General features: G+C 42.7%; 1 protein-coding gene across 1 annotated transcript; it reads left to right on the forward strand.

Annotated features, from left to right (window-relative positions):
- The first annotated feature begins 1280 nt into the window (after positions 1-1280).
- LOC121924700 (acetylserotonin O-methyltransferase-like) lies at positions 1281-14584 on the forward strand. Its single transcript, XM_042456038.1, has 8 exons — positions 1281-1360; positions 3478-3652; positions 5403-5532; positions 6508-6576; positions 7397-7515; positions 8713-8854; positions 11446-11564; positions 13765-14584. Exons 1-8 carry the CDS (start codon positions 1295-1297, stop codon positions 13971-13973), a joined length of 1029 nt encoding a protein of 342 aa, XP_042311972.1. The 5' UTR covers positions 1281-1294; the 3' UTR covers positions 13974-14584.
- The last annotated feature ends 1940 nt before the right edge of the window (positions 14585-16524 follow it).

Genomic DNA, 16524 nt, shown 5'->3' on the forward strand with positions numbered 1-16524 from the left:
CACGTTGCAGAAATCCAATCGAGAGGTTACCAGAGCATGTACTACAGTTTCAAGGTCCCTCCGGTCCAGGTAGGAGCGCAGCTGGCGTATCAGCCGAAGCTGATAACAAGCGCTCCTGACTGCAGCATCCACCTGAGATGACAGCTGGAGCAACGAGTCCAGGAGCACTCCCAAGCTGCGAATCGAGTCCTTCAAGGGGAGCATGACCCCGTTCAGGACAGGATGGCAAATCTCACCACTCAGACCCTGGGAACCTATCACCAGTACCTTCATTTTTTCTGGATTCAAACTGAGTTTGTTTCCCTCATCCAGCCCATTACCGACTCCAAGCAGGCATTTAGAGGAGAGACGCCATCCCTATTCACTACATCAGTCGGAGACACAGAGAAACAAATTTGGGTGTCATCAGCGTACTGATAACACCGCTCCCCGTATCTCCGGATGATCTCTCCCAACGGTTTCATGTAAATGTTAAATAGCATGGGAGACAGAATGGCTCCTTGAGGGACACCAGATGTCAGTTCCCTCTTATCGGAGCAGACGTCCCCCAGCTGCACCATCTGGAATCTACCCGAGAGGTAGGAGTGGAACCACTGGAGCGCAGTGCCCTTGATACCCAACTTCCTCAGGCGTTCCAGAAGGATACCATGGTCAATGGTATCGAAAGCCGCTGAGATATCCAAAAGCACTAACAGGGACACGCTTCCCCTGTCCATGCCCAGACGGAGATCATCAACTAAGGCGACCATGGCAGTCTCAACTCCATAGCCCGCCCGGAAGCCGGTTTGAAATGGGTCTAGAAAATCCATTTCATCCAAGATTGATTGAAGCTGGAAAGCGACCGTTATGCATCAGGTATTAGGTCACAGTTTATCATTCAAGCACACACATATACAGAAAGAGAACATATTTTCTCATTTGGAAATTAAGATTTAGCTAAAGGATCTCAGATCCATGACCTTGATTGTGCATGGAGGAGCGACATCCATTAATTCTAATGGTGCGTGTGCCTGGGGCGCGTGCCCTTCTTTCTTTTCTCATATTTCAGTTTAAATGGGGATTTTCTGGACAACTGTGGCACATTTTTGCAAATCTGGTTCACCATTTTTTGCCATCAATCAGTTAACCATTTCTTAAAGGCTCCTATGTTTCGTAATAGAGACATTGAGCAAGTACAGCACAGCAAGAAGATAAAAGGGTCTTCCTTGTGACACTAAAGAAAGGTTTCTGCCTTGATACGTTTAAAACCACACAATCATCAAGCAGGACTTGTGTGAGAAAGCAGTGGAAAAGGATGGATTCTGAAGAAGAAATGCTTAAAAGCTTATTTCAGCAACAACATGGATTTTTAATTTCAAAGGTAAGATCAGTAGATAATGTCCATGAAAATGTTAGAGCATTAAAAATGATCAAAGCTTCACTTTTTTTAGTGAATGTGTGGTAGAAAAATAATCTGCCTTTTGCTTCATATTTAGTTAGTTATTTGATTTCTATGCTGCCTTCCTCCCTTTAAGGACCGAAGGTGACTCACAGATAAGATATGTAAACTCTCAATAAATTCAAAAATTCACATTTTTTGTTACGCTGCTGATACATCTTGGAGCCCAGAGGGTCACATGTGCATCCCATGCTTTACTTGTTAACTCATAGGATTCCTTGATTCACTTCCCACAGGGTTGTTCTAAAGCTGCTGCTGGGGCTGCCAGAGAAAAGAGCCAGGTACATTAGGGCTGGCAGGGAGGAAATAAAAGGCTTTCTGGTGACTCTCTCTCGGTAAAGAGCATTACTCGGAAGTGTAACTTTGTGTGTGAAATCCCCACCCAAAGGAAGGAGTATGTGCATGTTTGTAGGTACAGTTGTCGTTGTGTGTCTTCAAATTGCTCCTACATATGATATCTCAAAGCAAATCTATCATGGGGTTATCTTGGCATGATTTGTTCAGAGGGAAGTTGCTAGCACGTTGGTTGGCAGGACTTGCCCAAAGTCACCCAGTAGGTTTTCATGGCTGAGATTCAAACTCTGGTCTCCAGAAGTCCTAGTCCAGCACTCAGACCAATCACACTAACTCTCATGATGGATATATATGTATCACACTAACTCTCATGATGCTCATATATATCCATCAAGTCAGTACAGTTGGCCCTCCTTATACACAGATTTTTTTATACACGGATTCAAGCATCCACGACTTGAAAATATTCCAAAAAAGTAAAAATTTCAAGTATCAAATCTTGATTTTTTTCCATTTTATATAAGGGACACCATTTTGCTATGCCATTCTATTTAATGGGACTTGAGCATACACGGATTTTGTTATTCACGGGGTTCCTGGAACCAAACCCAGTGGATAATAAGGGTCCACTGTATAATAGGCAAGCAGGCACCTCTGTGAGCTCAAAACTGGTGGGGTTGCAAGGATTTTATCTTTAGTATATGATATTGTTTTGTTTTATTGTTTTGTCCTTGATTATGGATGCTATTCCATCTATTTTTGGCACACAGCTCGGGATGGCACACATATCAACTGGAGAATTTCCTTTTGCCAAAAGATAACACCATTCATCTCTTCCATGTCTTAATGAGCAATTCTATTACCCCTACAGTTCATATGAAGTCCAAACCCCTTTAGAGTTCACATGGAGTTCAAACGTTTTCTTTCTAACATTGCTAACTAATTCTTTTTATATATGCATGTGTGTTATTAACTCTCTCTCCCTCTCTCTCTGTTGAATCCAAATATTACTTCTCTCACAAACTGTTTTTCTACTTTGACAATCCTCTCTTAGAGGAGTTCAAAAAGTTTGTGTTTCTGCCTCATTCATGGAATTTACAGGGCTCTTGATGAAGACCTTCTCCCATTGCAGGTCTTCCTCTTTATTCCAACCATACATTGCAACATTTTACAAATGAAAACTGGGGAACATGGGGCCATACAACAGCAGAACATGGTAATAATAGCAAAAGTTACTAATGAGGAAGAATGCACAAGCTATGGGGAGCTGCAGTAGTTTGCTTTTTCCTGAGCCCACTGGGAAGGTCAAGTACCTGCACCCTCTGCTTTTATCCTCTCTCTCTCTGGGTTGCAGTACTGAGCGAAGAAACCACATCACTTTGAACTCAGTTTACAGCAACCTCAGTAAACTGAGGATAAAGAACAAAAGTGGAGGGGAGAGAGAAACTGGGACATTTTAAATGACATATTAAAAAGTGGCTGATGGGAACTGCAGAGATTTGAATAGGACCTTCCACCATCCTCTTGATTTAGCAGTAGTTTTTGTGTAACAAAAGCATCTCCTGTCTTCCTTAAAGGTGTCCATATTTTAGTACTGTATTGTATTTGGTCACTGTTACTCTATAAACAAAGAATGTTTGTTAGTCTGTTACAAATTTTAAAATGGGTCTTATCAGCAGCAACAGAAAGAAAATGAACCTTTATAACTGCCAAGTATCTGAACACATTATTCCTTTTGTTTGCAGATTATGTTTACTGCCTGTGAATTGGGAGTATTTGATCTGCTGTTGGAGTCTGAAGAAACCCTGACCTCCACAGTTATCGCTGAACGCCTGGGCACCAGCCATGTAGGAATGGAGAGGCTGCTGGAGGCCTGTGTGGGTTTAAAGTTACTAAGAATTGAGAAGAAGGACAATGAAGGTAACCATATCAGAGGAAGGAAGCAACTTGGGTTGCCTCTTGGGGCCAGTCTATATTTGTGTATTTTATGCAAATTTGCAATTTCGGTCAGTCACACAGTATTTAAAAAAACAGATGTAGACAAATGCACTCCTGATTCCATTATCACGTATCCCCCCCAGTAACAGCCATCTGCCCATCTGGCCGACCACCCGCTTGCCCTCTGCCATGCAAGGACATCCACACAGCTGATAATGCTACAGTAAAAGTATGGCTATTTGCTTTCTACCAGGAGAATTTTCATTGTGTAGACTGGCCCTTGGTGACCATATGCTACATTCATTAGTAGTAGGATTGTCAGTTCACGATCACCTAGGCCCTGAGGCTACTAGGCCAAACTTTGTTACCTAGGGAAGCCCCTGGTTATCTTCAGGGACTGGGATGATCATCCTCAGGTTCTGGGATGATCATCAAGTACTAGCCACAGTTGCTCACAGCTTGCCATTCAAACACACAAAGAGATAACATATATTTTCCCATTTGGATATTAAGCCTTAGTTAAAGGAGCCGTTCACAGATCAATATGATATGAGGGGATTCTTCCCTCTCCTCTCCTTAGGGAGACAAGATAAGGAACCTTTAAATCTAGCCCACTTGCTCCTAGCCAAATGCTGGATTCAGATGGGCTCAGAGGCTGAGCCATTCTGATACAATGACTGGAATGAAAGGAGGAAACTAAGGGACAGTACAGATGGGCGATTTGCACCGTTCTGATGATGAACTAGGGCTAGATGAGGCTGGGCATTTACAGTCTGGTGGCATGCTGCCATCATGAGTCACCCCTGTCCACATGGTAGGGGTGCCATGATTATGTGAGCATGGTGCAGTGCCCAAACAATGCTGGCTGGAAGGGGTGCATTCACAGCAAGTGAACGCACCAATCACGCCCGATCCAGGAAGCTGCTTTCAGCAGCTTCTTTTTGCTCCTGAGGGGGAGTGAATCATTGCTGTACCATTTGGGTGATGCGGCAACAATCCGGGCCAAACAGGGGCAGCATTTCGCCACCCATCTGTTCAGCCCCTATGTAAGTAAATCATGATCCACCTAAAGCATGTTGGCAGGTTTCAGCAACCTATGATTTAATCCTTGCAAATTTCCCCTTGCCTAGACTGGAGATGATCACTGAAAACTGGAGTCTCAGAACAAGGCCTTGAGATCTGGCAACCCTTTGTTATCTTCAGGTTATTTATGACATGGGATTTTCTGGGGAAAATACGTTCAAAGGGATTTGGCTGTGCCTTCCTATGAAGCTGAAAGAGTATGACTTTCCCTAGATCTCCCAGTGGGTTTCCATGACTGAGCAGGCATTTGAACCCTGATACCCTGAGTGGTAATTCAGTGGAAGAGCAGACAGCTGGGAAGGAGCGGCTCAAGGCTGCTCTGGCCACTATCAGGCTGGGATCACGGCGACTGCATGGCCTACTGCCAAAGCTGCATCATCAGGAGCAGGATTATCCTGGCTCATTTTTGCTTTGGTCCTAAAGACTAGAGTGCGGCATAAGAGTGGCTTTGGGCTGCATTGGGAGTGTGCATCGTTTAAATGTCACACCCACAAAGTAGCTGAAAGCCGCTCCCCCCCCCCCCCACACCTGTCTGGGTTCACAGTGCTCAAACCACTACACCACACTGGCTCTCCCTACTTGTTACCTATCTGTTATTTTCCTTCTATCAGGATTTTACAACATAATGTTTTGTCTTGTTTATTTTAAGGTCTTTATGGAAACACTGAACTTGCTAATCTCTGCCTTGCTAAATCAAGCCCAAAGTCCCAGTATCAATACATGAAGTTACTCTCTGATATCTCCTATCCAAGTTTGCAATACTTGGCAGAAGCTGTAAGGTGAGGAATAAACACAGCCTCTCAAGGGTGGGAACTTTGCTATGTGCTGTGAAGTTAATTTTGTCTCATAGCAATATGTATGAGTGTAGGGCAGGGGTAGGCAACCTTTTTGAACCGGGGGCCAGGTTGCTGTCCCTCAAACAACTGGGGGGGCCAAAGCCAATAAATAAATAAATAAATAATGTTTTAAATGTTTAAATAAATAAATAAACCGGGACAAATGTAGGACAAAATTTTCAAATTGTGGACACTTTTTTTTAAAAAAGTGGAGGACACGCGAAAAAATTAGCTGATTTTTTAAAAAATGTTAATATAAATGCATGTTTCTGAGGCTTCTATAGACAATTGCCCCTGCGCGCGAGAGGCCAAAGGCCCCGGCGGCAATCGGCGGCAGGACCGGGCTGGGGCCGGTCCCAAGGCCTCGCTGGGCCGCATCTGGCCCGCGGGCCACAGGTTGTCTACCCCTGGTGTAGGGTGATGAAATGCCCCTAATACTTTTACCAGAATCTATTCTGCTGCATCCCAGGAGTGGCCTCTTGCCCAGAGAGTAGGTTGAACATCAGGACAATCAAATGATGTGGCACAACTATCTTTCAGACAGAGCCATACTTTTTCATGATCTGTGCAGTCAAAGGCTTTGATATAATCAATAAGCACAGGGTGATTTTCTTCTGAAATACTTTGTTATGCTTGATTAGCCAACCTATTTTTGCAATATGACTCCTAGTACTTCTCTTTCAAACTCTAGCTTGAATATCTATCATTTGTTACTTTGTGTATGGTAAAATCTCCCACTCCCTCCCCTCCTTTCCAATCAATTCCCTCCCCTCATGCCCTCACAATGCTTCCTGCCCATGTTTCTTGAACTCTGGTGTTACACATCACATCAGAGTCAATATAATGTGAGAATATGACATTGGGTTTGATATTTATGCTATCTAATTTTCAAGTAATTGAAATAGTGTTATATTTCAGGGAAGGAAAAAACCAGATTCAATCAGTGTTTGGCACTTCAGAAAAAGATTGGTTTAAGGTCAACTGCAGGTAAAAGTAGTTTGTTTTGTGTTTGCTGCCTGAAGATATTTTCTGCAAAGTGATATAATTCTTGTGTACATATTGCAGTAGGAAGTAAATTTCTATACCGCATATCAGCACCTCATAAGCAGTTTACAATGTGTAAGCTAATTACCCCCAACAAGCTGGGTACTCATTTTAGTGATCTCGGGAAAGATGCTAGGCTGAGTCAGGGTTGAGCCCTTGGCTGGTATTGCACTTGCAACCTTGTGATTTGTGAGTGGCTCCTGGTGCAAAACATAATATAAAATATTATATTTTATAATACAATATATAAAATATGCAAAATATAGGGACCAGGAATACACTCTACCTCAAGGAGACAGAGGGGCTGTACAGACGGGGGTGGGATGCCGCACCTTTTTGCCCTGGATTGGGGCAACGGCAATCGATCTTTTTGCGTCTTGGAATGGGCATCATGGGCGTGCTGGTGGGCCCTTCTGATGCCCCTGTCGTGCTGCACTGTTTGAGTGCTGCACCAGAAGTACGTCATCATGGCGCACACCATCTAGAAGGGTGTGCACCAAAGCCATTAGGGTGTGGAGCATGCGGATGCTAAGCCTTCACCATGCCCACAGGCCAGCACAATGTTTTTTAAACAGAGGCTGGGTGGCCATCTGTTGGGGGTGCTTTTAATGGTATTCCTGCTTGGTAGGGAGTTGGACTTGATATCCTTTAGGTGTCTTCCAACTCTATGATTTTCTGATTCTGTGAATCTGCAGTTGTATATCAGAATTTGTATGCAGTCATTTTTTCTGTTTTATTTTCCATTCTGATTTTGATTTTCTAGTTCAAAGGAAGAGCTGCAAAGATTCTCCAGTGCCATGGAGGATGCTTGGAGTCTGTATGGTGAGGATGTAATGTCTGCATTGGATCTGTCTTGTTTCCATGTGGTTTGTGATTTGGGAGGTAAGTAGCAGAAATTCTCAGCTGCCTTTCTTTCTTTCTTTGGAGTTTGAATCCCTATTGACTTGAGGGGTGACCTCTCAGGTTGCCTTTCATTCCTGTGATTCTTTGACATTAAAAGTGGTAGTAACCCCCATACCACTGTACATTCTATAATTACTTTAATACACAGTATTTTCTTTATTCAAGATTCAGCATGTTGTAGTGGTTAGAGCATTGGACTATAACTCTGGACAGTAGGGTTCAATTCACTGCTGAACTACTGTTAGACCTTGGGCAAGTCATACACTCCCAGCATCAGAGGAAGCAAAAGGCAGATCTCTGAACAAATATTGCCAAGAAGATCCTGTTATGGGTTCCGTTTATCTTAGGGTTTCTGACATTTCCTCCTCTGGCTATAGATTCAATTCTTCACTAATTTCATTCTGTAAGGAAGCAATTAGTATTTTTAGGAATTTCTTCTCAGTGGAAAAATAAATCTTCAAAAACTATTCATTTATTAACAGATTATTTGCCTTCCCTCTGCCTGCTCAAATCTGCCTTATCTTTACATGAAGTTTTCCTCTCTCTCTCTCCCTTGCTTTCTCTTTTTGAACAAAAAATGCATATTTTGTGTGGTATAGGTCCTGGACTGTAAAGATTCTTGTCTATCCAGGATTCACCTTGTCAGGGTTTCCTGACAATTGAGAAGCACATTTTTCAACCATTTGCCAAATATTTTTTATAATATTCTTTCTATCTCTAATTCTGGAAAACTTCCACCAATGGATAAACCGAACCTGATATTAGCCACATGTGCTGAACTCAGCAGTGACAGACCTTTGAAATAAGGACTCTGTGATAAATTTCTCTAGCATACCTAGTGGTAGCAAGCCATGTTCTTTCTTTATTGTTAACGAGCTGACTAGAATTTAAGACAACCTCAAGAATTAGAGACTATGACTTCCTTCATCAGGTCTATCCATCTGTGATGCAATGTACTTCTTTTCCTACTGCCTTCTATCTTACAGAGCATTTTTGTCTTTTCTAGTAAGTCGCATCTTCTCTTTACGTTTTAATAATCTGTGACTCTAGTCTTGAAAGAAATTGAATTTATTGAATGAAATTTCATGCAGAAAGTTTAGGAAGAAGTTCAAAAGACATAAAATAATTGTGTGTAGTTTTGTTTGTTTTATTTCCCATTCTGTTCTTTTTTTTAAGGAAGTAGTGATGCCCTTGCAAAAAAATATATTTCATTGTACCCAAATTCCAAGGTGACTATTTTTGACCTTCCTGAAGTGGTGGAAAGAGCAAAGAATCTTGTGTCCTCAGAAGAACAGCGGATTACTTTCCAGGGCGGTAAGATATATTTCTGTAGTCATACGTAGGTTAAAATTTAGAAAATGCTTCCCTCTACAATCCATGTATAAGGGACCCATAGTATTTACTTAAATATTCTGAGTACCAGAGAAGCATGAACACTTACTTAAAGTGAGCAGTGGATGTGGAGGTAATTGGGCACTAAATGGTCCCTTCCATTTCCCCTCACTTTCTGTTTTTAGGCCTGTTGCCACTTTCTTGGATTTTGAGCTCACTACCTTTGGGTTGTTTCTTTTACCTTCTTTGTCTAGCTTCAGGAATGGTTGGCAATTTACCCGAACATGCATGACAGACAGCTTTCTTGTAATCTATTGTTCAACTCCTTCTGGTTATCTGCTCTCCTATACCAAGGTGGATTTCCTGATACTATCAATGCAACTTTACCTTTTTAATACCCAGAACATCCTGAGTACTCCTGTCCCTACCATCAGCCTATATTGTACTAGTCCCATTGTACTGTGCACAAAACAAATCTTGTACATTCCTATAGTTGTCACCTGCAGAAGGCTTTTTCCTCAGGTGGCAGTTGCTGGGAGAAAGCAGTGGGAGCTCTCTGGCCAGTTGTCCTGAGCCCTTAGGACAGATCTATGTAGGGTTGCCATCCCAGAGGACCTCAAAACCAGGAAAAATGTAGGACAATGTTTAAAAATGTAGGACTTTTTTTTAAAATTTCCTGGCCAGGAAATTAACCAAAAAAAAAAAAGGTCCTACATTTTTAAACCTTCTCCAAGGAACCTTGCTGGGCCTGGGAGACAGCCTCTCCCAAGCCCCAGTGAGGCCTTGGAGGACTCTAAGGCCCCGCTGGGGCCTGGGAGACTCTGTAGGCAAGAGGTGCACCATGTTAAGAACTGCATTAAGCACACTTAGGCTGCTGCCACACTGCTTTCACTCTCATCACTCCATCCTATGGAATCCTGGGATTTGTAGTTTGTTGTGGTGCCAGGGCTGGGCTTTGAAATCTCAGACATAAGAGAGGCAAAAGGCTTGGGCTGCGTCTACACTGGAGAAATCATCTGGTTTGAGACAACTTTAACTGCCTCGGCTGAATGCTATGGAATTCTGGGAATGGTGGTCCCTTTGCAAACTGACTCACACTCACACAGTTAGGACTTTGGATGATGATGATGATGATGATGATCATGATGATGATGATAATAATAATAAACGTGGAAGGTCCCTTTGCAAACTGACTCACACTCACACAGCTAGGACTTTGGATGATGATGATGATGATAATAATAATAATAATAATAAACGTGGAAGGTCCCTTTGCAAACTCACTCACACTCACACAGCTAGGACTTTGGATGATGATGATGATGATAAACGTGGAAGCCAAAAACACACACACCCTGGCCCAGAGAGGCCTACCTTTGGTCCTCTCCTTTCCCTTTTGCTGCTGCTGCTGCTGCTTTTGTTGCAGCTGGGGCTGCCCTCCGCTCCAGTCCTTTGCCGGCCCAGGAAGTAAGCAGAGGAGAGCTCATCCTCTTTAACCTGGGCGGCCAATGGGGGCAGAGAGCTGGAACAGCCCCGCCCCTGTCAGCAGTCATAGACTACTGAAGCAGGGGGCGGGCTGTTCCGCTATTGGCCAGCCAGGCCCAGCCTGCCAGCCAATAGTAGGTGGCACTCCAGTGCGCCCGGGAAGATTAAATGTGAGTGTGGGCGCTTGGAGGTGCGGGGCTCAGCACAGGCAGCAGGCCCAGCTTGCGGAGGCGAACCGTGGCGGCAGCAGCGGCGGCGGCAGTGGCAGCGGCCAGAGGAGCAGCCACAGCAGGCCACACAGCGACGGCTGCAATGGTGGTGGCGGCGGTGGCGGCCACAAGAGCAGCCAAAGGCACCGCCATAGTGGCGCAATAACAAAGCTGGGGGGCAAACAACAAAGCGTACTGTGACCGTGCAGATGGTCCAAAAGCGGGAAATACCCACCCACCGCCGGGTTATGGCAACCCTAAATCTATGTGTGCCTCACAGTTTTTACTCCACCCTCTAAATTGGTCTAAAATAACCTGCTGACCTCAGCCCAGGGGAAGACAGTGCCCTTTCAACAATGGTAAAGTAAATTTCTGCTCTCAAACCAACATGCTTCTGTACATGGAATGTCATTAGGACTTTTATCCTTTCCTACAGGCAATAAATCTTCTTGGTTTATACAATATCTGTGACTATCTGTAGATTTGAGCAGCAACAGATTGAAATGAAGAAACTTCTCTTTAAACCTGGATTGATTGCAGCCAGGCCAAGAAACTATACCAGGGCAGTAGAGGAAGTTGTGGTGGGGAGGCCTGGACACCAGGTGAACATTCTTCCTGTTTCAGCAGATATAATGCATGCCTGTTACCCAGGACTTGCCACTATAGCTCTTCAACTGCCCTAGGACTGTTTCTTAGCCTGGCTACTGTCGAGTGCAAGTAATTTAAAGTTTTAAATGTTGACTTGAGCATCCTCACTTTTTGGTATCCTCAGAGAATCCTGGAATCAACCCCGCACTGATACTGAGAACACATTGTACTGCTAAATAAAAAAGCATATTACAAAAGGTAGAAATAATTTGTCTCTTCCTATATTACAGGTGATTTTTTTTAATGATCCATTCCCTGAAGCTGATCTGTATATATTGGCTAGAGTTCTCCATGACTGGGATGATGAGAAATGTTTGACTCTACTAACTAAACTACACAAGGCCTGTAAACCTGGTATGTGTGCTTAGATAGTATAAGATGAGGACAAGGCTTCTCTTTGCATACTCTGATGAAGAAGTGAGCACTCCTCACTCCTTGGAGATTACCGCACTAGGGTAAAAGCGTTCCCCAATGTGTTCTCACGGGCGTGAGCCTGGAACGTGATGAGGGCCAGAACGCTAGTTTACCGCACAGCGGAACGCCGCCGTCGCCGCTGGGCGTTCCAAATGTGTTCCAGGGAGGCCATTGCCTCCCTGGAACACATTGGGAACACATTTGGAACACATTTGGAACGGCCGGCGGCGACGGCGGCATTCCGCTGTGCGGTAAACTAGCGTTCTGGCCCTCATCACGTTCCAGGCTCACACCCGTGAGAACACATTGGGGAACGCTTTTACCCTAGTGCGGTAATCTCCCTTGTCTGATGGACAAGGTCTCGCTATATGCATTGTCTTTAATTTGTTTGCTAGAGTCTTAGTTTCTCAAATGTTGAGAAACAACATGCTGTCCAGACTGTTATCCACAGCAATAATCCAGGGTTTGAGGTATGATTCTTTTCCAGCCTTATATGGAGGGGACAGAGGTTCAACCTTCGGCTTTTTGCATTCCAAGCATGAGCTCTACAACTGAGCTACTCTATTTCCCCCCTTGAAATCTTCTTTGGGTTCTCTAGAGGTATCCTTCATTCTTCAAGTATCATGTGAATGCAACATTCTCAGGCCCATTATCTGCATTTTCCCCAGAAGCAGCAGTTAATGAGTCCTAATGGATAGAAAGTTTTCAACATCTAATTTGAGGTGGGATCAAATTTTTCTGTTATGAGAATCAGTTAAAGTAGGTTTGGGCAAACTGCATTACTCCATGTGCAGTAGTCATACCTTCTGTCATCCTTCATGAGCACAGCTAATGGTGAAGAATGCTGGAGTTGCAGTCAAACAGCATCTCGGCCTGGGTAACTATCAGAGTGTGCATTGTAAGAATTTTGTTCCTAAGTGGTTATCAGAGCCATCATGTCTTAAAGGCAATCTTAGGCCCTTTCCCAGACATCTAGAACCTGCACAGTGCATGTTTATGTGTTTGTGTGTGTTTATTTGCAAAAGTGGGAACATTCTATATGAGCTCTTGTAGAAGAGGGGTACACTTCCTGTAACTTTTTCCTGTATGCACTCCAAAGTTGGAGGGAAGCCACTAATCTGGACTGCAGGGGAATAACCATTGCTAACTAGACACCGTGGGAAATGGCAGTCTCAGTATACAGTCAGCTCCCCACATTCACTGTTTTCCCTTTTGCAGATTTGATGATCTGTGGATTTGATTAGCATGTTCTCTCTAGGAATCTCTAAGTCCTCCACCATGATTCTTTGGTCATCTTCCATCATAGAGCCATGCTGGAGGACCTAGAAATTCTTAAAGAATAAAATAGCATTTGTAGTTTTTATTTATATTCACCTATATTTGTGGTATTCTACTTTTGTGAAGGGGGGCTGTGCCTGTGAATGTGGGGGGCTGACCATAGTTCCTTGCTATTCCCATCTCACCCTCCAAATAATCCCTCCAATGATCATTAGATCTCCCTGGGTAGAAGCAGGAGGATTACGATTTCCCATTTATATGTGCTGAGGTGTGTAATCATGTCTGTGGAGAGGTCAGTGTGAGCCAAACACCTTGAGCATATCTTGAGTAGATATCGTCCAAACATTTCTTCTTTCTTTGTACACTGACACACATTTGTACACTGACACCGTATGTACTCGACTATAAGTCGACCTCATGTATAAGTCGAGGGTAAGTTTGAGGGGCAAAATTATGGATTTTGATATGACCCGTGGATAAGTCGAGGGTAAGACTTAGGGGAATATAGCAAAGGATCTAAAGGATGAAGCAAAGCAAAACCATGTCAAAGAATTTACAATATTCCAGCATAACTCTTTGTGCTCAGTCTTAAGGCTGGATGGATGAGAGAGTAGAGAGAGTCAGTGCTTCCAGGACAGATTATACTCTTGCTTTTCACCAGGGGATGGTTTCTTCTTTTAAATAAGAGTTAAGGTACATTACTTACATTAACACATGGATAAGTCAAATCAGGTTTTTTGGGTCAATTTTTGACCTAAATTTCTAGACTTATACATGAATATATACAGTATTTTTCATGAGAGGGACCAATTCAAAATATTTGCAAAATTAGGTAATGCTATCTTCTTTTTCCAATTAACAGGTGGTGGTGTATTAATAGTGGAAACAGTTCTCAATGAAGACAGAAGTGGGCCTATAGAAGCCCACATCTACTCCATGAGGATGCTGCTTTATACTGAAGGAAAAGAACGGACCCTATCTGAGTATAGTGGCCTTCTTGGTGCAGCTGGTTTCAATGAGATTCAGTTCAAGAAAAGAAAATTCTTGGATGTTGTTTTTGGAAGAAAATAATCTCTTCTTCATTTTATTCCAGACCTTAGCGGTGGGAAAGTTTCAGCTCATTGGATGTTGTTGGATTCTGATTCCTATCAGACCCAGCCTATTTTACTATATGATGAGAGTAGAAGTTCAGTCAAAAATGAAGAAACTAGGTGAGGGGATAGAAGAAGAGAAAATGATGGGTAAAGGGGGAAGGAATAATAAAAAAAAAACAAGCGAGAGAAAAAAGAGTAAGAAAAAAAGACACACAACTAATACACAGTAGGGATTTGACCCTCAATCCTGACTGTAATGAAAATAAAAATTAAGAGAAAAAAATATTATTCTACTAGTACAGACCCAACTAATTATTTCTGGCTAGCTTTAACTGGCCCCTAACAGTTATTTCTGGCTAGTTCTAACTTTTTTTGGATGAACATATAAATCTTAGATATATATATAATTTTTGTATCTATGGACCACATTCCCACCCCACCACCCCCAATATAGCTATATGAATATTGACTCTAAAATTGCCAGCCCACTTTACCATGTACTCTTTTATGGGCTTATCTTCTGTTTCTAGTTTCAGAAACCATTTATACACTCTTTAAATCACATGATCGTAATCGTTTGCTGTTGTTGTGTGCCTTCAAGTTGTTTCTGGCCTATGCTGAAATTTACATAACTCTAAATAAAACTTATTTTCTCTAATCTCTATAGCTGAGCTTCCCTTGTCTGTTGTTATGTTGTGTTTTGAATTATTGACTGTGGGCAGTAGTCAACATTGCATGAAGAGAATTCCATCCTCCAACCTCTGAGTATCATTTGTTCTTCACAAATTATTTATCAAGGATGTATAACCTTATTCATCTTCCAAGACAATTTTCAACACAAACTGATGTCTGTCGATACATAAGTAAGCATGACTTGGTAGAAGCAGATTTACTGTAAGGAGGGCGTAAATACCTTCAAGGCACCAGATCCCATCTAATAATAGAAGTTAAGCAGGGTCAATCCCTCTTCATTCCCCATTAGCTTCTCCCTCAGACAATTACTCTAAATTTCAGCCCTGGGTAAGTCTTATGGGTGTAAGAAGAACCACTTCTAACCTCCAAACTATGGTGTGAAATAGACTGCACTTTTGTGCCAGTTTGTGATGGCATCAGAGCATGTCATTTAGACGCTGCACACTCAGATACCATTCCCAAGCCATCGTCACACTGCAAATTTGACCAAATGGCAGGCAGCTTTGCAGTGCTCTGGTGGCATGGTATTTATACGCCGCATGCCACAAATGCCACAGTACCATGCTCTGGTGGCATGGTATTTATTCAACAGACTTGATGTTCTAGTACAGCTCATGTTTTAATGTGGTTGCTATCTATCTGTATCTATCAAAATTACAACAGTGTTAGTCCCAAACCTGCACTTTGTCCAGATATTCTCAGTTCAGATCAGACTTGCAAAACCTAGTAGCAGGTAGAGGCAAAAATTAGAATTGGGTTGACTTCTTCGGGCCACAGCAAGATCTGGAGGGATGAGGGTTCCCTTGCAACCCTGCATGGCAGCTACCTCACAGGACTTGGAGGCTCTGGGGGATTGAGGTGGTGCCCTCTGAATCTCCAGGATGTGCAGGCCATGTTCAGATGGTTCCTAAGGGAAATTCATGCATGTGGCCCCCTCCTCCTTCTGTCCATGTGGATACTGCAGGAAATAAATAAATTTTAAGTTCCATTCACAAAACAAAAAGAGATGCACCTGCTGAGATCCAAGTTGCCTCACATCCACAGGATCCTTGTTAGGGAGAGGACACTGAATTTCTAAAGAAGTCTTCTAAGGTCTTTGCATTAAGAAGCATTTTTTAAGGTTCTGTTTTGGTAAAACATGTCACATGTAGTTCAAATGTTTTAGAAAAATGTTTCACCTTTGTTGGACATAGACATCTCAAATAGTCAAGTCCCAGTCCATTGTACCTCTCTTTAGATTTCCCCTAATGTGGCAAAATGTAGTTTCTTCATTCCCACAAAAACAATCCAGGATGATGTGTTGGCCATGTGGCAAAGTAGTGATTTTCTCTCATATATGTCTAGTTTGACTCTCACTACACGTGAAGTTGGGTGCTTCACTTTTTCAAATTCTTTGAAACTCTTCTGTTTCCTTTCCTTTTTAAGAAAGCGACAGATTGTCATTTTACTTATGCTTTTCAAATTCCTCTTTTGTACACATTTCCCACCTTCCTTGGTACTTGAACATCACTATTGCGCATTTCCCAAAGTAGTGAACTAACTCTTGTTCTTCTTTCCTTTCAATATTCAGTTTAGATGGCGATTTTCTGGACAAATACAATTCACAACTTGGCATCAAGTAGTTAACCATTTTTAAAGGTTATTTTGGTTCGCAATACAGACATTAAGCAAGCACAGCACAGCAAGAAAAGAAGAAGGTCGTACTTGTGGAACCAAAGAGTTTTCTTCCCTTGATACGTGACGAAACCACACAATCATCAGAGGAGGACTTGTGCCAGAAAATAGTGAAGAAGGATGGGATTCTGCAGAACAGACACTTAAAAATCTATTTCAAC

The sequence above is a fragment of the Sceloporus undulatus genome, chromosome 3 (assembly GCF_019175285.1).
Source record: "Sceloporus undulatus isolate JIND9_A2432 ecotype Alabama chromosome 3, SceUnd_v1.1, whole genome shotgun sequence".
NCBI classification, from domain to species: domain Eukaryota; kingdom Metazoa; phylum Chordata; class Lepidosauria; order Squamata; family Phrynosomatidae; genus Sceloporus; species Sceloporus undulatus.